Consider the following 26,900-nt stretch of genomic DNA (forward strand, 5'->3'; position numbering starts at 1 on the left):
AGCGAAAATTGCTATAAGTACTGTAGCAGTAGAAGTAGTGTTGTCTGTAAGTTTACTCCAATCATGGGAGGTGTAGTAGGGTTGGGAAAAAAATAAAAATAATTTGCGAATGAATGGCTCTTTTTGAATGGCTTTTTTTGGTGAACATCGGGAACCGAATCGCATCGTGAAAGACACAATCATTTTCTTCCCTGATTTGCATACTGCTACTACTGCTCTTTGAACTCCAGACAAGGATTATCTACAGATAAGATAAGAAATATTCTCTGAAGATCTAATCATTTGCCCATGTACATTTAGTTTTAAATGCACTTTTCCTGATCCAACATAATGTTTGGCCACTTTTTTGGCTTTACAGATTAGCATTTGTTTCATGGTTCTAAGTCAATTTTGAAACATAACTGAACCGAGCCTTTTGGGAGCCAAATGAATGGCTCTTAGGTGAACGGCGCCAAATGAACTGACTCACAGAAAAACTAAATGCCTATCATCAAAATGTCTCTGTTTAAAAGTCATTCATCTACCAATATGATGGCTTTTGTTTCTGGACAGTTAAACAATTTTGTAAATGTGTATGTGAGGACTGTGTGTTTTTAAGAATAAATGTGACTTGGTCCTAGTTGTGGAATGTATAGGATGATCAGATATACCTATAACCATTTCCAATAAAGTTGTACATTTTGGCGACTACTAAGTCTTTTTAAACCTTCCGCCTTTGGGCTGGATGTGTTAATGTGTAGTTCATACATGAATGGAAATATTAACGCAACATGTAAGGTGTTGGTCCCATGTTTCATGAGCTGAATGGAAATATCACAGAAATCACATCCCTGTTAGTGAGCATTTCTTCTTGGCCAAGATAATTAATCTACCCGACAGGTGTGGCATGTCAACAAGCTGATTAAACAGCATGATCATTAGACAGGTGCACCTTGTGCTGGGGACAAAGGCCACTCTAAAATGTGCAGATTTGTCACAACACAATGCCACCGATTTCAAGTTTTGAGGGAGCGTACAATTGGTATGCTGACTGCCGGAATGTACACCGGAGCTGTTGCCAGAGAAATCAATGTTAACTATAAGCCGCCCCAACTTCATTTTAGAGAATTTAGCAGTAAGTCCAACCGGCCTCACAACCCACAGATCACGTGTGTAGCGTCGTGTGGGAGAGCGGTTTGCTGATGTCAATGTTGTGAACAGAGTACCCCATGGTTGCGGTGGGGTTATGCTATGGGCAGGCATAAGCTACAGACAACAAACACAATTGCATTTTATTTATGGTAATTTGAATGCACAGAGATACTGTGACGAGATCCTGAGGCCCATTGTCGTGCCATTCATCTGCCGCCATCAGCTCATGTTTCAGCATGATAATGCACGGCCCCATGTTAATAATGATAATGCACGGACCCACGACCCCATGCCAGGATGTGTGCAGGATTCCTGCAAGCTGAAAATGTCCCAGTTCTTCCATGGCCTGCATACTCACCAGACATGTCACCCATTGAGCATGTTTGGGATGTTCTGGATTGACGTGTATGACAGTGTGTTCCAGTTCCCACCAATATCCAGCAACTTCGCACAGCTATAGAAGAGGATTGGGACAACATTACACAGGCCACAATCAACAGTCTGATCACCTCCCCACTCCCTACTTTAAAGCTATCTGTGACCAAAAGATGCATACCTATATTCCCAGTCATGTGAAATCCATAGATTAGGGGCTAATGAATTGTAACTCAGTAAAATCTTTGAAATTGTTGAGTGCTGCGTTTGTATTTTAATTCAGTATATGAGCAGAATTACTCTTACCTCTATTAGCCACAAAATCCCTAGTTTGAAATCGACTGTTTTTCTGGAAGTTGTGCTGCGCCATTTTCCATCATGTGGGCCAGCCAACTAGCAAGTCAAGTTCTAGCCAATGAGCTTCAGCTTCAACTCCAGACAGAAATTCGATTAAGATTGATTCAAGCCAAGCAAGCAATTGTGGGGAGGTTAGAAGCCATTTCTTGACTTATAAAATCGTACAGTTATGAATATAACTACTGTTCCCTAACATACTATGGGGAGTCAATGACCAATCATATTCACCAGAACTGAAATCACGCCCAACGGGCCAATGGTTGCCGGGCCCACCCTCGGAAGCCCTTCCTGGCAAAAATACCGGGGCTCGCATTAATTTCCTCAATTCAGTACCGCAGAGCCAAAATGTTATACCTAGTTCTGTCCTTCAGGGAACAGTAGCAGACGCTGAATATCCCTTTAAGCATGGAGAAGTTATTAATTACACTTCGGATGATGTCCAAACTCAGTTGTCGGAGAGGAAGGAAACTGCTCAGGGATTTTACCATGCGACAAATGGAGATTTTTAAACAGTTACATAGTTTAATGGTTGTGATATGAGAAAAAGGATGATGGATTAACAACATTGTAGTTACTCCACACTATTAATCTAAATGGCAGAGTGACATGCATCCTGACAGAGTGACATGCATCCTGTTTGCAACAAGGCACTTAAGTAATACTGCAAAAAAATGTGAAAAAGAAATCCAAAGGGCTATGTTTGGGGCAAATACAACACATCACTGAGTACCACTTTTCTTATTTTCAAGCATGGTGGTGGCTGCATCATGTTATGGATATGCTTGTCATTGGCAAGGACTAGGGAGTTTTCAGGATAAAAAGAAACAGAATATAGCTATAAGCACAGGCAAAATCGTAGAAGAAATCCTGGTTCAGTCTGATTTCCAACAGACACTGGGAAATTAATTCAAATTTCATCAGGACAATAACCTAAAACACAAGGCCAAATCTAAAATGGAGTTGCTTACCAAGACAATGTTGAATGTTCCTGAGTGTACTAGTTACAGTTTTCACTTAAATTGTCTTGATTTAACTGTGCGTCAATCTAAGTAACTTAATAAAGAAATTCCCATCAAAATCCGTCAGTTTAAGCTTGAGATATCTGTTTTTTGCATGTCGGCCATCCTCATCTGCGGTGGAAGGTGTTTTTTTCCCCAAACCATTAGACATCCTGAAAATCGGTCTTGTCACGGAAATGTCTGTAGCATCCGAACAGTTGATTGTACGAACACGATGGTGTTCTCCATTTTGCTCTGTCACAAGTGTCACAAGACTCATCTGAAGGTAACCCGGAGGTAGTTTTGTGTCAACAAAAACAGCTCCTGAACTTTCTTATATCTCCTAGAAATAGGACATACACTTCAAAACCGTATTCCTTACTGTTTTGCAATGTAGGAATGTGACATTCAATGTGTTTCTATGGGCTATAGTATTAAAGGGTCAATTCAATAATATTATAATAAGAAATATATACTTTTTTATGTTTTATTCATTTGTTGGGTGTAGATCAGTTTTAATATTGCATATAGATTGTAGTTTCCATCAATGTAATTGTCTGCATAATTTCCAATCTCCAATATATATTTAAACTACCGTTCAAAAGTTTGGGGTCACTTAGAAATGTCCTTGTTTTTTAAAGAAAAGCACAGTTTTTTAACATCAGCATGATCAGAAATACATTGTAGACATTGTTAATGTTGTAAATGACTATTGTAGCTGGAAATGGCAGAGTTTTTGATGGAATATTTACATAGGCGTACAGAGGCCCATTATCAGCAACCATCACTCCTGTGTTCCAAAGCCACGTTGTGTTAGATAATCCAAGTTTATCATTTTAAAAGGCTAATTGATTATTAGAAAACCCTTTTGCAAGTGTGTTAGCACAGCTGGAAACTGTTGTCCTGATTAAAGAAGCAATAAAACTGGCCTTCTTTAGACCAGTTGAGTATCTGGAACATCAGCATTTGTGGGTTCAACTACAGGCTCAAAATGGCAAGAAACAAAGACCTTTCTTCTGAAAAGCGTTAGTCTATTCTTGTTCTGAGAAATTAAGGCTATTCCATGCAAGAAATTGCCAAGAAACTGAAGATCTTGTACAAAGCTGTGTACTACACCCTTCACAGAACAGTGCAAACTGGCCCTAACCAGAATAGAAAGAAAGAGGAGTGGGAGGCCCCAGTGCACAACTGAGCAAGAGGACAAGTACATTATAGTCTAGTTTGAGAAACCGACGTCTCACAAGTCCTCAACTGGCTTCATTAAATAGTACCCGCAAAACACCAGTCTCACGTCAACAGTGAAGAGGCGACTCTGGGATGCTGGTCTTCTAAGCAGAGTTGCAAAGAAAAAGCCATATCTCAGACTGGCCAATAAAACGAAAAGATTAAGGCAAAAGAACACAGGCACTGGACAGAGGAACTCTGCCTAGAAGGCCAGCATCCCGGAGTCGCCTCTTCACTGTTGACGTTGAGACTGGTGTTTTGCGGGTACTATTTCATGAAGCTGCCTTGTGTCTTGTTGCTGTGCTCAGTCTTGCCATGGTGTATGACTTTTGACAGTAAACTGTTTTCAGCAACCTCACCTTGTTAGCTGAGTTTGGCTGTTCCTCACCCAGTTTTGTTCGTCCTACACAGCTGTTTCTGTTTCAGTTAATGATTGTGTTTCAATCTACATATTGAATTGATGATCATTAGCTTTTGCAAAGTTTGTGTTGATCTACATACAATACCCCATATTGATAACCATCATCTTTGCCCATGTTGCCAAAGCAAAACATTTTTTATTAAAATTTTTAACGTATATTAAAAAAAACTGATACCATTTACATAAGTATTCAGACCCTTTACTCTGTACTTTGTTGAAGCATCTTTGGCAGCGATTACAGCCTCGAGTCGTCTTGGGTATGACGCTACAAGATTGGCACACCTGCATTTGGGGAGTTTATCCCATTCTTCTCTACATATCCTCTTAAGCTCTGTCACATTGGATGTGTGGCATCGCTGCACACCTATTTTCAGGTCTCTGCAAATATGTTAGATCGGGTTCAAGTCCGAGTACTGGCCGGGCCACTGTCTTGTCTGTGTGCTTAGGGTCATTGTACTGTTGGGAGGTGAACCTTTGCCCCAGTCTTAGATTCTGAGTGCTCTGGAGCAGGTTTTCATCAAGGATCTTGTACTTTGCTTATATCATCTTTCCCTCGATCCTGACTAGCATCCCTGTCCCTTCTGCTGAAAAACATCCCCATAGCATGAGGCTGCCACCACCATGCTTCACCGTAGGGATGGTATTGGCCAGGTGATGAGCGCTGCCTGGTTTCATACAGGCGTGAAGCTTGGCATTCAGGCCAAAGAGTTCTATCTTGGTTTTATAAGACCAGCGAATCTTGTTTCTTATGGTCTGGGAGTCTTCAGGTGCCTTTCGGCAAACTCCAAGCGGGCTGTCATGTGCCTTTTACTGAGGAGTGGCTTCCGTCTGGCCACTCTGTCATAATGGCCTGATTGGTGGAATGCTGCACAGATGGTTTTCCGCAGAGGAACTCTGGAGTTCTGTCAGAATGACCATTGGGTTCTTGGTCACCTCCCTGACCAAGGCCCTTGTCCCCCGATTGCTCCGTTCGGCCCGGGCGGCCAGCTCTAGGAAGAGTCTTGGTGGTTCCCAACTTCTTCCATTTAAGAATGATGGATGCCAATGTGTTCTTGGGGACCTTCAATGCTGCAGACATTTTTTGGTATCCTTCCCCAGATCTGTGCCTCGACACAATCCTGTCTCAGAGCTCTGTAGGCAATTCCTTCAACCGCATTACTTGCTCTGACATGCACTGTCAATTGTGGGACCATAGTGTGCCTTTCCAAATCATGTCCAATTAATTTAATTTACCACAGGTGGACTCCAATCAAGTTGTAGAAACATCTCAAGGATGATCAATGGAAACAGAATGCACCTGAGCTCAATTTCGAGTCTCATAGCAAAGGGTCTGAATATTTATATAAATAAGGTGTTTCTGTTTTTTAATTTTAAGTCAAGGGGTCTGAATACTTTCTGAAGGCACTGGAACATTCTATTGGTTGCGAGAATTTTGTATAATTTAAATTGAACAATTCAACATTTTGAATCCAGCAACATTTTGCGTATCAGTTCATTTGGTTTCAACTAGAGTGGCTATACAAAAGTATGTAGAGCCTCTATAAGGCTCTGCTAAAACAGAGGAATCTGTTTTATGTGCTCCCCGATGATTTAATCTGCCTTCCTACAAATGCAGAGATTACAGTCCTGAAAAGATGAGCATCATCTCTACCCGTACACACATTCCCAACTGCTGCATCTGATTTTGGAAAGGTCATCTCTCTTAAAACGTAGATGTACTCTCATAGAAATAGAATCACAACGTTCCATCCCGCGCCTTCAGGTGGATGATTTGATAGTGCTTGTTCTGAGCTCAAGATGAGCAGTAGTAAGTTATATTATCCGTATGCCAAATGGCCTATGAGGTATGTTATCCATGACGGGGCACTCATCTCGCAGCAAGCCCTGTTGTCTCCAATCATGTCCCATGACTATAAAAGATACTCTGAAGGTCCTGTATTTCATGTATCTTTAGAGTGGATCTGAGACCTCCCTTGTGTCATGGACAGGACTGTCAGAGTTATATCATCACTTAGGGTGACCTTGTCATGGCCCGCACAGTGGTGCTGAATCTCGTATTTTTTTCAATCGAGTGGGATCTTCTAGTACTTATCAAGGCTACATCCATTTAGTTGAGGAGTCAGGTTTGGCATGAGTACATGAGTACATGAATACATGAGTACATGAGTACACGAGTGGGGAATACAGCTGATGTTAGAATGGTTATTATAACAGAGACATGGAAAACCATGGTGGTCCTCTGTAGCTTAGTCCTCTGTAGCTCTTGCAACGGCAGGATAGTGGGTTCGATTCCCAGGACCACTGTCACTGTCTAACCACTGGTCCTGGGATCCATCTCTACGCGCACCCGCAGATCATTATGACACTCACCTGGACTCCATTACCTTCCTGAATTCCTCCCCTTTATCTGTCACTCCCTCTGGTTCCTTCCTCAGTCGGCATTGTTCCTGCGTTCTTGCGTTATCGCCACTGTTAGGTTGTCTCGTTTCATGTTTGTTGTTCTATTAAACGTTTCGCCTGCACCTGCTTCTCGACTCACAGCGCCTCCGTTACGACCACCCACACATGAAACAAATGTATGCACGCATGACTGTAAATCTCTTTGGATAAAAGCGTCTGCTAAATGGCATGTATTAAGAATCAAATGATTGCCAGTGAATTTACAGCTAAGCGTAGGAAAAAATTGTTAGTCTGCTATACCATTAGCGCTAAATAGTGAACTTCATAGTGTTAGGTTTCGTCGACAGTAATATGAGTGGTTGTTTGTCTGTCCACAGCATTGAACAAGCAGAGGTATTGCTGGTAAATATTTGTCTTGTCTGTGCAGCCACTATATAATCTGTCTTAATAAAAAGGAGGGAAAACAAGCCATGTGAGTGGTCTAGTACCTCCCATTTATCTTTATCGCTCTGTGTGTGTGTGTGCATGTGTGTTTGTGTTTGCATGCGTGCATGCATATGTACGTGTGTGTGTGTGTGTGTGTGTGTGTGTGTGTGTGTGTGTGTGTGTGTGTGTGTGTGTGTGTGTGTGTGTGTGTGTGTGTGTGTGTGTGTGTGTGTGTGTGTGTGTGTGTGTGTGTGTGTGTGTGTGTGTGTGTGTGTGTGTGTGTGTGTGTGTGTTAATGGAAGACACAGGAAACCTTGGATTAACTCAACAGCAACAATATTAATTGGATACAAGTCACCCCAAGGAAATAGTAATGTACAGTAATTGGAAAGGTTTCATTTGATTTTCACTGGTGATAACAAGTCTTAACAATTGCTTTTTAACCTCGCAAGTCCTGGGTTCGATTTGCAGTAAGTCATTCTGGGAGGCAATTCTCTTACTATTTTGGGTTGCAGTGTCATGTGACAAATGATCATCGTTATTGTCATCATTGTCCAAGGATCCAACACGCTCCATGTGAAATCATCTCAAAGCGAACCCTACTGACAAGAGTGTTTCTGCACATCGTGATTCAGGTATCAGTCAACACAGACCTAATACATTTACACAGTTGTATATTAATTACTACTTATGAGGATGAACAGATCACACGGAGATACATTTTAATTTCTGTCATTGAAATACTAAGTCAATCCATTACATCGAACGCCACTAATATCTGGACGTAACAGTTCAGGAGTAATTGGAGAAGCGCATATTTCATAGGGACAAACTAATGGATTGAGCAGCAGAGGAACAGAACAACTGAGTAAGGGAAAGGGAGTGTTTTTCTCTGCTGGATACAGTGAATAAGAAAAGAAAATGTTTAATTCCATGGGCTGTGTAGGCCTGTCCTCACATGATGATCAATAGCTCTGCATAAGGTCTGTTCCCATGCTCGTCCTAATAATGAGACCTGAACACAGCCAAATTCTCTCATTTTGTTTGGCTTTGAAGAATAACAAGGTTGTTAGTTGTAAAGGTTACATTGATTAATATCTCTTTTCTCCCAGCCGTAGATGAGTAATTCTCAGTAATGGAACTTGCTTTGCGGGAAGAATCGATCGGGATTCATGAGAATGATGAAAATCTATCTGTGTGGGATATGGGAGAAATTAACCAGGAGACCAATAGAGGAGGAGATCCAGGCCGAAAATACCTCTGCCCCTTTCTAACACTTTGCATGCTATACTGATGAACATGCTGGGAGAAGGTAGTTTATTTTCTCACATTAACAGTATCTAAAAAAACGATTTATGGCCATGGGCATTGGCCGTACAGTATTTACTAAGATGCGGCCTCTGCAGGAGTCAAGGCATCCATATTTCTTGCGCTCCACAGAGCAGAGCAAAGCTGTTGTGGAAGAAGTTGTCAAGGAAGTGAGTTTGTGTTTGTCTAGGACGTACCGCCCCCACTTACCGTCAACCAATCATGTCAATGCAGAGCTATACGGAACCCTCTGCATTGTTACAAAATTTGGGAGGAGCACCGGGATGTGGTACGGAGCTTGATTTGGCCTCCGTAAGCCACTGGAGGTTCCACAATTGCGTCACACCCTCCGTACAGTGCCTCCGGGCCGCACATTCTCTGGATCACGCAGAAATCTGCTTTAAGCCTAGGTGAGACACATTATGCCTTACAAGATGTTTTCAAAATAAATTATATATTCAGGGCTATACAATAACTATTGTAAGCACACTACCAGAATCAGAGTAACAGTCGAACCATATGGTTAGGCTTATGAAGATGGTATTTGTAAAGATGAGGTCATGTTGAGTGTGTTTACATTTACATTTACATTTATGTCATTTAGCAGACGCTCTTATCCAGAGCGACTTACAAATTGGTGCATTCACCTTATGACATCCAGTAGAACAGTCACTTTACAATAGTGCATCTAAATCTTAAATTTAGTTTATAAGGATAAACCGCGTTAACCCAAAAGGCACGGTTTGCTGGTGGGTTTCAGGGATGCAGCCAGTTTACAATGAGAACAAAACCTTGCTGCAGATTTATTTTGGCTCATACAGGGACGGCACTCCTCTTGAGTTAGAGGCGCAGAATCAGCATTCCGTCTTGAGTGATGCCATCCATCGACCCCCCCCCTCCCCCCTTCGCTGCGTCTGAAGCGCCAGACACCGGTGGAGAGCCAGATGGTGTGTGTTACACTTGTTTTCTTGTCGTCGCGGTAACTGTTATTTATACGCTACCACAGCGATGACTGGGCCCTCCAGACTAGAGCTTTTGTTCTCCTCCGAGCTGGAGAGGAGTGGAGGAAAGGAAAGGAGGAGAGGAGCGAGAAACGAGTGGGAGACAAAAACAAATGTCCCGATTAGATTATCACCTCCTCAGCCCCCTGTGGAACAACTCATTTCTGGCTTTCTGTAAATCTGGCGGTGTGGGCGTAGGCCCTGCCAGGAAAGTAGAAGAAAAGAAATCCTGATAACTCAATATCACTTCTATTAGCTGGGGGGTACAAGGCCATGGATCCTTATCATGTCACCATGTACAGGAAGCTTAGGGTTGGAGATCAATGATAGATTTTGCACCAAGATCTAGCACCCCAACCTTTACATTCGCTAATCCCCTTCTGTAAGATCTGGGGAAAAAGCAATATCACTCTTGAAGGCAGCAAAATATGATGAATTATTTCGCTTAGACATAATCATCAGCAGTGAGCGAAGTAAGGCAAACTGAATTACCCGGCGCTGCCATAACCTTTCTCCAGGGCTCTGGAGCACAGTGTCAGGGGCCCGCTGTTCTAAATGTCTATGATGTTCGTAATAGGGGATAGGGGATGGGAGGTGGAAGGAAACTTGTTTTGCTTTTCCAAGTAACATTCTAGCAATTGGTCATCCGTCTCAGCATGACAGGTCATACTGTTGTCATCATCTCTTCAGGAGGTTTACCCCACTCCGGCCATAAGGCTGTCTTCCAGTCTACGTCCTGATATTACAGCAAGGGACAAACTTAGTGAGAGGGCTTTAACACTTCTACCGGTAATTGTTGGCAATGGCATGATTCTTTGCATGACTTTGTCTGCGACACAAACAGGGACTACTGGGGATGAAAGTTTGGTATTTTGTTAACTCTGGCGTATTTAAATTGATTTGGAAACTGAAATGTTGATTCATGCCATTCATGATTTGATTTGATGTGCACTGTCCCTGTCACATAAATGCCAAAATAAGTAAATGTGCTGACTGTGGTTCAGAATGACTGATTCAATGTCTTTGCTTACCCAGCTAACTTAATTCTCATCTCACGCAAGTGCCTGTGCCTCACACCTCCTGTGATTAGTCTGTGAGAACAGTGTTTTTGCGTGTTGATAAGAGAGAAATGGAAGGTCACAAGTTTAGTCAATTCAAAGATGCCATTTACTCGGTTAATCCCACACCTTATTACATCTCCTGTTATTGTCAGAGAGAACTGTACGGAGGGGTGGGGTGGTGAGAAAGTTATACACACTGTCATTATACAATCTTTAACCTTACTTACTGAAATGTCATGGGTTTTTGCAGTCCAACTGCAAAATAACGCTGTGGCTCAGAAGGAGGTCTGAGCTTCATGCCATTTATTTAGTTAATCCCACATATCCTTACATATTCTTTTTTTGTTTTTTGTTGCAGAGAGCACTGTACGGAGGGGTGGGGTGGTGAGAAAACCATACACACGGTCATTTCTAAAGCTTTTACCCTTACTTATTGAAATGTCATGGGTTTTTGCAGTCCAACTACAAAATAACACTGTGGCCCGGAAGGAAGCGTGAGCTTTCGCAAGCCCTACACAGTTGATGCAAATGTGAGATGCAAGGGAAGGTGATATGAGATGACAGAGACAAGAAATGAGAGAGAGAGAGAGAGAGAGAGAGAGAGAGAGAGAGAGAGAGAGAGAGAGAGAGAGAGAGAGAGAGAGAGAGAGAGAGAGAGAGAGAGAGAGAGAGAGAGAGAGAGAGAGAGAGAGAGAGAGAGAGAGAGAGAGAGAGAGAGAGAGAGAGAGAGAGAGAGAGAGAGAGATACTGCTTAGGCCTGTGTTTGTCTCTCTGGTTGCTTTGATCCTGGCTTTGGACAGTACATCTGAGCTTGCTTTTTCAAAGTCCTTGACTAATGATGGGCACAATATCAGTACAGACCTCCACACTAAAATTAGTCAAATCAAGAGGCAGCTTGAGTGCTAAGAATAGCGTGGACACGAACCTACACAATGCCCATTCTCTTGATGAGCTCTCATGTGAATGAATGAGGTGTATTGAAAAATGAAGCTACATGATTTGGGACAGGGACAGGCACAGCACTAGATTGACAATGAAAGTCCCCTAGAGATACATTTAGTGATTCAAGTCTAGGATATAATGGTGTTAATCAGGTGCCATCATTTCACATTAAAATGACAAGAATGACAGAATGAGTGCCTTAGATAATTGATTTTTACTTTGTGTGTGCAGGCTTCCCCTGATGCTGGTAACTGTCTTCTCTTGCCTAATTATCACCATCACCTTAAAAGTTCAAACCAAACTGACTTTGGGAGTACAGCTGTCCTAACAAAATGGCTATTTTCTTTGTCACTTAGTGTTACAATCTTGGTGTGTCTTGGCACAAGTGTCTCTGCTTAGGGGGTCAAACTGGTTGAGTTGTCAGGTCAATGGAACACAGGCAGAACAGGGGGAAACGGTCCATAGAGAATCTCCATAGAGAATCTCAGCCACTCATGCATGTTGGAATGAATTACCTGTGGAAAGAGGTTGACCCTAATGCAGGAGCTACTACTCATTGAACACATCACGGACATTATTCGGCTGACAGAAACCTCCCAAAACTACCAGAGTATTTCTGATTCAGATATCCACCTACTCTGATAGATAATATGCACTTACTCACACAGACACAGTCATGTAGCCTAAATGCACATTCGTAAATGCCCTCTTGTTCGAACATGCTAATGGCTCTATTTTCAAATGAATCTGAGGACTTCATTTTCCCAAAATCCACCCCGTCAAATTGGGGCCTTACCCCTGACGTTCCTGCTGAAGGTGTTTACCGTGGCGTGAAATGTGGTGATATCTAAAAATACAACAGGTCAACAGGGGGGGTTTGGGAGGGGTTAAACGATTGGCCCTCTATTCAAAGAGTGTCAAAATGACTATCTCGAGAAGGCGGTGGGGCCTATCCGGTTATTCTTGGGGGCGGCTGCCGGACCAGACAGCAGGCTGAGAGAGGGGTAGAGAAGGAAGGGGGGGGGGGTCGAAGACAGCTTGAGGATGGGCAAGAAGGTCACGACAGCCCCTCTTTTAGACACAGCAGAAGGTAGAGGGCAGCGAGATGACGTGCTGGAGCAGGTGGCATAGCTCCTCTTTTCTCCCTCCATTTTCTCTTTCCATTCTTGTCCTCTTCCACCGGTGGAGGCGGACTCTTCCTGAGGCTCGGGCCAACTTCCCCAGGAATCCAGGATCCAGGTCATTTATCACTGAGATCTACACACACTGTGCAGTGGCTCCATGCGAGACGACTCCACAGCCAGCTCCGTATCGTCGTCAGGTCAAGCGAGGAGTCCCTTCCTGAGCCCCTTTCATTTACCCTTTCAATGAACAAGATAAGACTCCTAAAGAAAACATGAACCCTCTCCTTTGAGTCAATCATATCTGTTTGTAATGAGACAATATGAACGGAGACAAATGGCATCTTTCCTAGAATGACAGTGTTATTGGCTGTAGCCAACAACTCTGTTGGATTTCTTGAATGTCAGTTCAATAGTTGTCAATGGCAGAATGCAGATTTGTAAAACTACCGTTTGTGAAAGAAAATTGGTGAACGAATCTGGGTGTTGTTGGGTATTTAATTCTGAGTATTTAGGGAATGTAGTTCTACGTGGACGTACACAGTTTCATTCTGGAGTACGGAGGATTGACAACAAAAAAAGACGAGAGTCTTTCTAACACGCATTGCCCAGTCAACACTATCGTCGCCATTATAATGATTGGTTAGAGTACAAATCAGATTGATTGACTGTCCCCCCCCCCAGTGAAAAACCATCCAACAGGCACCTGGAGACATTTACAGGGCTACGAGTAGATTTCTCTCAAACGTCTGTTATTTTTTTGGTGTGGGTGACTCTAACCATGTGAGCTACGAAGCCAGGCACTCTTGAGTATTTCCCCTCTCTCTCCTCTCTTGTTCCACATAAACTGCAGCCATGTATCGGTTTCACTTCTCTCCGGTTGAGTTGACAGTCTGACAAGACTTGAGAGGCAAGGATACACAGCGTCCTTATTCTGTCACCCTCCTCCACTGGCTTTGACTGGCCCAGACACAATACATTCTAGCCTGTACAGCACATCTAATAAATCACTGTCCTCTGATACAATAACGGAGAGTTTACTCAAGGAGCTATGAAATTACCAGCCTTCAACCTGATCTATTTCTGTCTCCTCTCCTCTATTAGTTTAGGGGATGGCTGAGTTGAAAGAGAACTTTTGTCAGTAAATGAAAGCAGGACAGTGATATTGTGACAGCGTTGCTGCATGCACAGTAATGCGCCACATTGCAGTTGGAGTGGAAGCCCATACATTTATTGTTACAGCTATTCTCTAGGCTATAATATGCAAACCTATGTGATTTTGGGTAGTGTAGTGTAATACAAACATACACACATACAGTATGCCAATACTTTTTAAAAAAGGATTTCAAACATAGCACACAAAAGAATCCACGAATGTCAAGTTCATTTTATACAGCCATGAATGTCAAGTTCATGATAAAAGTGTAGTATCCTGTTTGCTGGTGCATGAGCTGTGGCTGATCCACTGTCTTATTGAATGGGCCGGTCATCAATCTAACGGCCCCCACCTCAATCTCCCGCAACCAGCTTTCAATGCAAACTGTCCCGATATCATCACCTCCCTCAATCACCCCCATAATCTGCATGCTGACACATTGATAGAGCTGTAGAATGACCTTAGATCTTTTTACATGGCGGTTTATATTGGGATATTTCAGAGTGCAAGAGGCTCTTTAAAAGGTCAGGGAAAAGGGTTTGCAACTAAAAGCACGCAGTGGGACCTGCCTACATGGTATACCCACCACCAATCTTCAGTTTAAATGTTCCTTTCCGTGCTGAGTTAATAGGATGGGTGCCAGTAGAATGTTGCTGAGAGTAAAGTGCTGTTTAAAAAGAATTGCATAGGGAGAAATGTAAACTGTTTGGACTGCAAAACACAACCTCTTTTCTCAGCGAATCAAGCTGCTTTTATTCACACACATCATTTAAGTCATGAATTTGCCAAATTGCCAAAATGCACATAATTGCCAAAATAAAGGAAACACCAACATGAAGTGTCTTAATAGGGCGTTGGTCCACCCCGAACTGCCAGAACCGCTTCAATGAGCCTTGGCATGGCTTCTACAAGTGTCTGGAACTCTATTGGAGGGATGCGACACCATCGTTCCATGAGAAATTCCACACTTCTGTTATTTGTTGATGGTGGTGGAAAACGCTGTCTCGGGCACGGCTCCAGCATCTCCAATGAGTGTTCAATTGGTTTGAGATATGGTGACTGACACACACACACACACACACACACACACACACACACACACACACACACACACACACACACACACACACACACACACACACACACACACACACACACACACACACACACACACACACACACACACACACACACACACACACATAAGCATCTGTGTGGAAGCACCTGCTTTCAAAATACTTTGTATCCCTCATTTACTCAACTGTTTCCTTTATTTTAGCAGCTTTACCTGTATGCCAATAACACAGAGGGGAAGTCTTTATTTGTACATTTTTATTTTGAATTAAATTCATTATTTGAATTTTTTATTATCATATTAAATGATCTGAAACAGGTGCACAGAATGGTAGTATGCAAGGTTATTACACGTGTAGTGCTGAATTCACGTGCAAAGACCACCTAGTTGCTATTCTATTGTAATTATTTTAATCCAGATTTACTGAATGATTTTATTGAAGAGTTGATAATGCACCACTGTTTATTGACCGCAACCTTACTTTGGTATAGTCAACTAATGGGGACGCCTGTTCTATTCATTCTATTTCTATGGATTTCATACTAAGCGATTGCAAAAATCTGATCAGATTACTTTTGAAGCACTGGGCCCTGGACAACATGCATTTTCAGGATTGGATAAATTGGTTGATGCTCCCTTGTAATTTTGTTTATTGAGGTTCTGAACATATTATAATAATAGTTAACAGTTTATTTCACTGGCGGTAGCAATGAGAGTCTGTTGAATGGTCTGTTGATTTATTGCAAAGCAGAGCAAACAAACACGACAATGTATGAATGAAATGGCCAGTAATACACTTCCAGAAACAGTGGTATCTGTCACATTTGTGTACTTTTAGTATATTCCTCACCTTGTACCACAGAAAACACACTTAAATGTGTGTGATATGTGGGAGCACTCCTCTTTAATTGTTAAGGCAGACAGGACCATTTCAGGTCAGAACGAATGGGATTTAAATCCTAGATGTTAGGACTAAATCCCATAGTAATTACTGAAGACATCACAGCTTTAAAAGTATTTGTCCATGCAGTAATTAGTTACGCTTCCTCAACTGGACCTTCACAGTGATGTTGAAACTGTGAGCTCAATCTCTCTGTTTGACCGACCAGCCTGGATAGGGGAGAGAGGGTAAAGGGAGTGAGAGCTAGGCCCTTGGGGTCGACTCCTCAATGTGCCTGGGATGCTCTACTTAAAGATCTTTAAATAGGGTTCTTCACAAGGATGCCATAGCCCCAGTGACGTACAGTATATCTGCACTTTCGGAGATACCATGGGATGTGCTTTGCCTGAGCATCATGGGGAAACTGGGCGAGATTGCGGACGGGACAGCAGGCCTTTACAGTATATCTCAAGCAGATGAATCTGTATGTCCCTCAAAGCTACCGTGGGGAAGAATAATACCATGCTTCCGAACAAGAGGCCGTTAAAACGGCCACACTCACTAAGTTACTGTATATTGGGATAAATGTTTACAAATGTCAACATCTATCTTAATAACCAACATTGCATTTACAATGTGAGCTGACTTGTCATATGAACCCTGGCCACTGCAGCTTGTCCAGCTCAGTTGATTGGCCTTAATCAGCACAATTCAGTCCTGTGCCCGGGAAAGGGATTGATTGTGACAGTGGACTGAGCGGAGAAGGCTGTAGCTGTTGCGAGCGGTTGCTAAATGATCTCCAGTGGATGTGGAGGCTCAAACGGAGGCTAAACGGGGATGCTGAATGCTCCCCTATCTGCAGCTCATTACCCACCTCTCCATTCCCAGGAGGCTTGGCTCCGGTTCGTGCTGAGCGCTCTCCTGCCAGGAGGAGGTTGATTACAACCATTTTTCTCGATGAGGCTTTCTCTCTCTCGCCCACGCTTATACCCCTCTCCTCTCTCCCTTTTTACCTCGCAGCCACCACAGGCAATTCATTTGTTGATTTAGCTTTTTATCAGTCACATAGACAAGAATACTCAGAGAAAAGTGTGTTGTGAATGACAGAGCAGAATGTTTACTCGCTAAGAGGCTAACAGAAAGCAGCCAGGCATGATGAAAAGACTAAAATGATGAATCATACATCAGCATCTAGTCCAACAACAGAACACAAGTATAGAAATCAACCCAGATTAGGCTCTTTGAAATGAGATTGCAGTAGTGTGTAGCCGAGCGGGTAGACAGATGGGAGTGATGTACTGTATGTAGCCAAGGTGGCATTGTATGGGTGTCTGTGAGGGAAACATGCTTATGCGTTTCTCTGCCAGGGCTCCACATACTCCAAACCCAGATGGGCAAAGATATCCTCCTCTGAAGTTGCCGGTAGGAATAGTTTCTGGAGAAAGAACAAAAGACAAAATTGTTGGTTGGATTCTTAAACATTGTAGACATAAAATATACACTACATGTCCAAATGAATGTGGACACCCCTTCAAATTAGTGGATTTGGCTATTTCAGCAACACCTGTTTCACACGGGTTACACATCCGAGCACACAGACATGCAATCTCCATAGACAAACATTGGCAGTAAAATGGCTCAGTGACTTTCAATGTGGCAATGTCATAGGATGCCACCTTTCCAACAAGTCAGTTCATCAAATGTCTGCCCTGCTAGAGCTGCCCTGGTCAACTGTCAGTGCTGTTAATGTGAAGTAGAAACGTATAGGAGCAACAACGGCTCATGTGCAAAGTGGTAGGCCACACAAGCTCACAGAACGGGGCCGCCAAGTGCAACACTCTCAGTTCCAAACTGCATCTGAAAGCAACGTCAGCACAATACCTGTCCGTCCAGTGAAGGGAGTTCTAGTGAAGGGAAATCTTAACGCTACAGCATACAATGACATTCTAGATTATTCTGTGCTTACAATTTTGTGGCAACAGTTTGGGGAAGGCCCTTTCCTGTTTCATCATGACAATGCCCCTGTGTACAAAGTGAGGTCCATACAGAAATGGTTTGTCGAGATCGGTGTGGAATAACTTGACTGGCCTGCACAGAGCCCTGACCTCAACCCCATCGAACACCTTTGGGATTATTTGGAACGCTGACTGCGAGCCAGGCCTAATCGCCCAACACTAGTGCCCGACCTCACTAATGCTCTTGTGGTTGAATGCTGCAGGGACTTGCTTCCAATCTTCCAACATTTAGTGGAAAGCCTTCCCAGAAAAGTGGAGACTGTTATAGTAGTATTAATGTCCATGATTTTGGAATGAGATGTTCAACGCGCAGGTGTCAGGTGTCTCATGTACTGTTTGTTGTCTGCAACATTACAAACACATACATAGACTGTGAGAGTTGATATGGCTTGACGGCAAGAAGGCACGCACGCACTGAAAACATCTCAAGGGTCAAACCATAGAAGCACAAGTATGATTAGATCAGTAACTCAAGATGAGATCACTATATCAATGAGTCAACATAGTCAGTTACTAGACTTTTCTCTTCTGACTCACAACAGTATCCCCTGAACCAAAAATACACAGTTGCTATGATTTGATGAACATCTAACAAGATGTGCATTAACTCATATAAAGTAGAATGGAGGCCATCATTCTTATGGCCAACATTTGCTACTGAACAGTAAATGTGCCAACTCTGACCATAGCGTGAACACCCAGATTTATATCCAGCTACCTGCGTCCTCCTCACAGTCATAAAAAACTCTGACCTTGCTCTAAGTAACGCTATGTTTCAGCGGTGAGCCTGACTCACCTTGTGAGTGTGAGAGGCCCGGTGAAAAGCTTTAACCCTGACACATTCTGCCTTGAAGTGCTAAACTAGACCTGACACACAGAAATGAGAAGAGAGGAAAAATGTGGCCTTTCCTGCCAGCTAACGGCAGATCATAACCAAGCATAACTGGTAGGAGAGAGTGAAAAGCACTTCTAGGCATATATCCCACCATGCCGACTTGTTATTTACAATGCAAATGATAAGGGGGATGTTAGAGGCCCTAAGTGCATGCTGGGTAAAAGCAGTCAGGCCAGCCACGGTCCAGTCTGTTTAAACACTCTTTCAGTCTTCATTTGACTTCTATCTCTGTTGACAAGATCTATCTTACAAACAGTCAAGGCTTGAATCTTGATCCTGTCAATTTGATTATCACCTGACTCTCAGCAAATGCAGCCGTGCCCGCTAAGGCACACACACACACATGCGCACACACATACGAAACATATAGAAAACAAAGATTTTACCGTGAAATGCTTGCTTACGAGTCCCAACAATGCAAAACCAAAAAAATTGTAACACAAGAAGAATACAATAAAATACACAAGAACGGAGCTACATACAGGGAGTACCAGTACCAGATCAACATGTAGAGGAACGAGGTATTTGAGGTGGATGTGTACACGAAGGCAGGTTAAAGTGACTAAGCATCAGGATAGATAATTAGAGTAAAATGAAGAACAGAGAAGCAGCAGCAAATGATGAGTGTAAAACAGTGTGTGGGTGTGCGTGCGTGTGTAATGTGTATGTATGTGTGTTTGTGTTGTATTGGTCTGCGTGTGTGGTGGTGTATGTGTGTGGGCTTTGTGTGGGAATGTCAATATGGGACTCACAAACTGGATTTGGTCTTATGTAGCAACATTTGAAATTGTGTTTTTTACATTGGGTAAAAGTACCGTAATTTCCAGACTATAAGCCGCTACTTTATTCCCACAAGCCGTGTTTCGTTTAAAGTCTGTGTAAAGTTCATTTGTTTCAATTTCCCGGTAGGCACCTGCGGCTTATAGACATGTGCAGCTTATTTATGTACAAAATACATATTTTTTTATAATTCAGTGGGTGTGGTTTATATTCAGGTGCGCTTAATAATCCAGCAATTACGGTAGAGATGATGCTAAAAAAAATGCATTTCATACACTGCATTTTTGAGGAACAATGGGAAAGTAATTCTGCTTTGAAAGTTGATAAACTTGTAAACTCACGTTTGAGAAAATGGCTTTGAATGTTTTGGTATCTCGTGAAGAGTTCTACACCCATTCAGCATCGTTCACACCCTCTTAAGCTTCAGCCCCACCCATTTTGTTTCGCTCTCGGAGCATTCAGAGCACACTAGACGCTCTGGCCAATGATTTGTTTACCTCATGAAAACAGCCTAACCAGCACTGCTGTCAACAATTTAATTACGTATGTTTTTTTGCCGATGTTTACTGACACCGGCCATATTCAAAGGGTGTTGTACACTTTAGCTTAAGACATGAAGCTAGCTAGCAAGGTAAACAACGGGTAAGATCACACACATCACGTAATGTTAGCTAACGAGCCAGCCAGCTAACGTTAGCTAGTTAAACAACAATGAACATAGTGTCAAATCATGTCATTACTACCCTGCATGAATCTGTTGGGAGCTAAACAACCAGGTTCAATGTTAGCTAGCTAACATTAGGCTCTAACTAGTAAAGCAAATGGCTCTGGGATGAGAATAATTACATCATGCACGTAACGTTAGCTAGGGTGCCAGCATTACACTTCATCTTAAGACATGTAGCTAGCTAGGTAAACAATTAACCTAGCAAGGTAAACAATGTGTAAGATCACACACATCACGTAACGTTAGCTAACGAGTCAGCAAGCTAACGTTAGCTAGTTAAACAACAATGAACATAGTGCCAAAACATGTCATTACTACCCTGCATGAATCTGCTGGGAACTAACCAACCAGGTTCAATGTAGCTAGCTAGCTAACATATTACCAATACAAACTGAACAGCTCAAATAGACAGAAGCCTTCTATATGGCAGATAAATCCTGAACTCTCAGGATGTCCAGCCCACTCATTACCTCAGCCAATCATGGCTAGTGGGAAGGTTGCTGACTTTTTCTGTGGCTTAACCAACAAAGCTAACAATTTTATTCATATTTACATCTGGCATACAAGTTTGTTATTAAGTCACAGGAAAGTTCACATGTTCCAGAAGGCAGTTCAAGCCAAAAAAAAAATGTGTTATGATGAAAAATAAAAATAATGTTCAAATGGCTCTCCTGTGAAGTCGTGACTTGTGACATAGGCCTAGTTTCCTGAAGCGGGTCACATATAGTGTGTGTGATTGAGTGTGTAAATGTTTTGTGTATACAGTTGAAGTCGGAAGTTTACATACACCTTAGCCAGATACATTTAAACTCAGTTTTTCACAATTCCTGACATTAGATCCTAGTAAAAATGTCCTGTGTTAGGTCAGTTAGGATCACCACTTTATTTTAAGAATGTGAAATGTCAGAAAAATAGTAGACAGAATGATTTGTTTCAGCTTTCAGTTTTTTCATCACATTCCCAGTGGGTCAGAAGTTTACATACACTCAAATAGTATTTGGTAGCATTGCCCTTTGAATTGTTTAACTTGGGTCAAACGTTTTGGGTAGCCTTCCACAAGCTTCCCACAATAAGTTTGGGGAATTTTGACCCATTCCTTCTGACTGAGCTGTTGTAACTAAGTCAGGTATGTAGGACTTCTTGCTCGCACATGCTTTTTCAGTTCTGCCCATAAATGTTCTATGGGATTGAGGTCAGGGCTTTGTTTGCCACTCCGATACCTTGACTTTGTTGCCATTTTACCACAACTTTGGAAGTATGCTTGGGGTCATTTGGAAGACCAATTTGAGACCAAGATTTTAACTTCCTGACTGATGTCTTGAGATTTTTTTCCTTCTCATGATGCCATCTATTTTGTGAAGTGCACTAGACCCTCCTGCAGCAACGCACCTCCACAACATGATGCTGCCACCCCCGTGCTTCACGGTTGGGATGGTGTTCTTTGGCTTGCAAGCCCCTCTTTTCCTCCAAACATAACGATGGTCATTATGGCCAAACAGTTCTAATTTTGTTTCATCAGACCAGAGGACATTTCTGCAAAAAGTACCATCTTTGACCCCATGTGCAGTTGCCAACTGTAGTCTGGCTTTTTATGGCGGTTTCGGAGCAGTGGCTTCTTCCTTGCTGAGCGGCCTTTCGGGTTATGTCGATTATAGGACTCGTTTTACTGTGGATATAGATACTTTTGTACCTGTTTCATCCAGCATCTTCACAAGGTCCTTTGCTGTTGTTCTGGGATTGATTTGCACTTTTCGCACCAAAGTACGTTCATCCCTAGGAGACAGAATGCATCTCCTTCCTGAGCGGTATGACGGCTGCGTGGTCCCATGGTGTTTATACTTGCATACTATTGTTTGTACAGATGAACGTGGTACCTTCAGGCATTTGGAAATTGCTCCCAAGGATGAACCAGACTTCTGGAGGTCTACAATTTTTATGCTGATTTCTTTTGATTTTCCCATGATGTCAAGCAAAGAGGCACTGAGTTTGAAGGTAGGCCTTGAAATACATCCACAGGTACACCTCCAATTGAGTCAAATTATGTCAATTAGCCTATCAGAAGTTTCTAAAGCCATCCTTTTCTGGAATTTTCCAAACTGTTTAAAGGCACAGTCAACTTAGTGTATGTAAACTTCTGTCCCACTGGATTTGTGATACACTGAATTATAAATGAAATGATCTGTCTGTAAACAATTGTTGGAAAAATGACTTGCGTCGTGCACAAAGTAAATGTCCTAATTGACTTGCCAAAACTATAGTTGGTTAACAAGAAATGTGTGGAGTGGTTGAAAAACGAGTTATAATGAAGTCTATGTAAACTTCTGACTTCAACTGTATGTAGTCTAACAAGCGTGCGTAGGGTCAGTAGAAGATCTAGTTACAGCATTAAAGCCTTTCCACAGAGATTGAGAGTGCACAGAGAGTGCTACTGGCTCTATTCTTCCCAACTCCATAGTTCCAGAGCAGACAGATTACAGGAAGCAAATAAGGCAAAATACACACAATGACTGGGAAACTGGTTGTTACATATAAGAGCTTTGGACAGTTAGTTCTAAAGGTGATTTAGCTCATGGTTCAGGCATCCGTAACAAGATTCAAAAGGCTCTACGGAGAGCTATGGTAAACTCTAAGGTCCAGCTAACAAAGGAAACAGTACAGACAAGGATCAGCTCCAACTACTGACCAATTTAGCCATGGTGCTCGATCAAGTCGAAGCCTGGTCTGTGAAATGTGAGCTCTGTCCAATCCCCTCTGGGGATAACATTGCTTTACTTACTGGCCACCTGAAAGCTTTGACCAAGAACAAATTGTTGCTTTTCTGAGACTTGACTTAAACCCTTTTACTCCAATAAGGAGCATATGTCATGCACAAATGATCCTACCTTCCATGTACTACAATAAGTACTACTTTATTCTGCCATAACACAACTATAGTAAGCACTCCACTTCCATCAGAGTAAGTGTAGCAGTACCAGCTCAGGCCAGAAGGCAGAGGAGTTGGAGTTTGCATTCCAGCATGTCAGTGTCCTTGCCTTAATTAATGAGCAGCTAATCAGCTGTGTATTTTTTTCTGTCCACTGCGTAATTACAGATCTCATGGATGTGAACACAGACATCAGGCCTTCTAAACACTTGCCACAACTCTGCTCTATGTCACTGCCTTCCTGCCATGACACACAGCCTGATGGATGGGCCTGATGAAAATGGTTGGCTGCCACTCAAGAGGATGGGCCTGATGGAAATGGAAATACTTGGCTGCCACTCAAAGAGCCATGCACACACACACACACACACACACACACACACACACACACACACACACACACACACACACACACACACACACACACACACACACACACACACACACACACACACACACACACACACACACACACACACACACACACACACACACACACACACACACACACACACACACACACACACACACACACACAATTGAAAAGAACACGCTACAAACACACCTGGTCAAACACTTTCAAACCCACCCCACAACCTCCCTCAGCATCACTGGTCTGGAGATGAAAGCTTCCGGTACCATAACCCAGAGAAGAGCAGCTGCATCCAGGTGGATAGCCAAACTTAAACTTGTCTGGACTTTGCTTCAATGCTAAAGAATAATATACAGCCTTGACCTGTAGGAGTCTGTGGGGGCCCAATTGGGAGAGCCAGAGGGGCCACCAACACCAGGAGAAGTTTTTAAAAAAGTGTTTATTTGCCCTGTCTTGTTTTGTCTTTGGTTTTGTCCTTCACATTTATTTAATTTTCTTATATTCACCGATTTAACATAGCACTTATTGGTGTAGCATGGAATCCCTCAATCCCTTTATCACTTGGTGTGATTTGACATAAATTAATTGATCCAGTTGCATGATTTATTATTATTATATATTTTTTTTACTTGATTACCCTCAGCACTTAATCAACCCCCATCTTCCTCTTAATGTTGTCTTCCTGTCGTTGAACTGTCGCAGGTGACCCCTCTGAGCTGTCAACCTCCCTTGATCCCTCAGGTAAATAACCACCCCATGTTCCCCCACCCTCTCCAGACCAGACTGACTTTCAATATGCGGACAGAGCAGGAAGTTGCAATAGGCACATACAACCCAAGGTTTGATACCAGCACAAACAGAAACCCTCTTAAACCTAAACCTAACCCCTAAGCCTAAAATTAGCTTCTTCATTTTTTTTCCTTTCTTTTTTTTTTTTTTTTTACTTGTGGGGACCGACGAGACTTCTGGTACCCACAAGAATAGTAAAACCAAACACACACACACGCACACCGCACACACATACTACAACAGACCTGCTGTTTTGTGGGTCCTTAGACACAGGGAATATGCAAACGGTTGAATAATATGCAAATCCACACACAAAAAACAACAACTAATAGGAACATGTAAATTTACAAAGGCTACACAAATACGACAAGCGCACACAACAGGTGGCATGTCGGAGAGTAGGCTACTTAATTTTTTTTAAAGTAATCTCAGTGTTGATATTCATCATCTAGAGTATAACACATTGGCAGAGATAAGTATGTCTGAAGGACATGGAAATTCAGGACTGTTGTGTTTTGTTTTCCTCTGTTGGACGGCAAGCAATGCATTTCATGTATTGAAAGGAAAAGAAGTATTTCGAAAAAGTCACCTTTTTCAAAAAATAAACCATTTACATTTGACACCTCTAAAAAGGTTTCCCCTGGACTGAAGAACATATTGTTTCAGTAAGGAAGACACACATTCACCGTATCATATTTCTACAGTCCCCGTCATAGTATTCATGTGGGTCTCTCCATTAGAAATCTATAGATACTGTATCAAACCACATCAAGGCTATTACATAAGGCATACCAGCGTGGGCCGCATCCTTCCTCCCTCCCTTTGTTGGGATAGTTTCCTCCTTACTGTCACCACCTTGAACCAGGTTGTTATTGCCTAGAGATTGATGAATCGAAAATATTTGGATGGTCTCTAAATTAATCTATCTTTATTGCAGCTTACAGGAAAGGGCTGACAGTGGCGGAAAAGAGGGAGTCAATTTGGGCCTCTGCTGTCCTACCGAAATGATCCACCCACGATCAGAACACACACACATGAGCACACTCCCCCAGCCTTCTTCAGGCACCCTAGAGCAACAGAATAGAACCACAGAGAGAGGAGACAACTCAGACACCTAACTAATCAACCCAGCAATTAGTGTTAGCATCATAAACCACTCGGAACCATAAAAAGGCTATTGAGCTGAATGTGGTTTTCATTACCTAACTCTCTCAGCCTGCTAATCAGCCCAATGCACTGGGCAGTAAGGGAAAACAGTGCCAGATAATCAACCTTTTAATCATACACACAGAATGAGTTTATTTGGCCACCATGGTTTCATACGTTTTGGTTTCATCTGTGTTTATGTGGCCACATAAACATCCAGTAAATGACTGTTATTTGTTCATGGGTGTCCAAATGTAATGATCAGAGGAAGATAAAGGCATTTACATCTCATTGCCTATTAAGCAGAATGCTCTATTTCTTTCCTCTGTAAACACGTTCCTTCCACCCTAAGTCATAAGGCCTAGATAACACATGACTGTCATATGACTAACGCAAGCCCAAATCACACGGAGGGACGTTCGTCAACGGCGTGAATTTGCATGTACAAGAGTATTGTTTTCAAACAGGTAGCCTATTTGTCAGATCAACCATAACCTATACAGACTAATATTTTTTTATTTTTACCATTCAACTTTAGCAAGGTAGGGAAAATCATACAATTTCCTCTAATTTCCTTTCTACAAATGACCCACTCAATCTCTAGACCAGATTGATTCATTTTTGAACCAAGGCACTCAATAACCATGCACTATGTTTGAACTTTATTAATCAATCATCTGTAAACAAAAACGGCGACACTGTCAACAAATTCCATTGACAACGTGACATGTATGGATTCGAACCAGGGCTCGCGAGTGGCGTAGCGGTCTAAGGCACCGCATCTCAGTGCTAGACGCATCACTACAGACACCCTGTTTTGAATCCAGGCTGTATCACATCCGGCAGCGATTGGGAGTCCCATAGGGCGGAGCGCAATTGGCCCAGAGTCGTCTGGGTTTGGCCGGCGTAGGCCATCACTGTAAATAAGAATTTATTCTTAACTGACTTGCCAAGTTAAATAAAGGTTTAATAAATAAAAATAAAAAAAATAAATGTATATAAATATATATAATTCTGAAACACAACCCAGTTGTATTATTGATAGAATTGTTTTATTAAAGCACTATCCTATACATAATATTGGCTTATCATCACTAAATAGACACAAAATTCCAGAGGTAACAATGCACAAAAGTTATTTTTCTAACAATTTCTCAGTGCACTGTACCAAAATTTCTATGCATAAACATGAGCAGAATAAACTTACTATCATATTTCAGGTAAGACCCAAATTCAGACTGTGTTGAAGTAACAATGTTTATTACAGCAACAGAGGCAGGCTAATGACAGGTCAAGGCAGGCGGGAGTCGATAATCCAGAGTAGTGACAAAGGCACAGGATTGCAGGCAGGCTCAGGGTCAGGTCAGGCAGAGGTT

General features: G+C 42.3%; 1 protein-coding gene across 2 annotated transcripts in view; it reads right to left on the reverse strand.

Annotated features, from left to right (window-relative positions):
* Positions 1 to 15,225: 15,225 nt before the first annotated feature.
* Positions 15,226 to 26,900, reverse strand: part of dntt (deoxynucleotidyltransferase, terminal) — a 161,483-nt gene continuing 149,808 nt past the window's right edge. For both annotated transcript variants that reach the window (XM_046357916.1, XM_046357915.1), the window contains exon 11: positions 15,226 to 17,311. In XM_046357916.1, the coding sequence (XP_046213872.1) occupies positions 17,225 to 17,311 (87 nt within the window). In that variant the 3' untranslated portion in view covers positions 15,226 to 17,224. The remainder of the gene's footprint in view (positions 17,312 to 26,900) is intronic.

The sequence above is a fragment of the Oncorhynchus gorbuscha genome, linkage group LG08 (genome assembly GCF_021184085.1).
Source record: "Oncorhynchus gorbuscha isolate QuinsamMale2020 ecotype Even-year linkage group LG08, OgorEven_v1.0, whole genome shotgun sequence".
NCBI classification, from domain to species: Eukaryota; Metazoa; Chordata; class Actinopteri; order Salmoniformes; family Salmonidae; genus Oncorhynchus; species Oncorhynchus gorbuscha.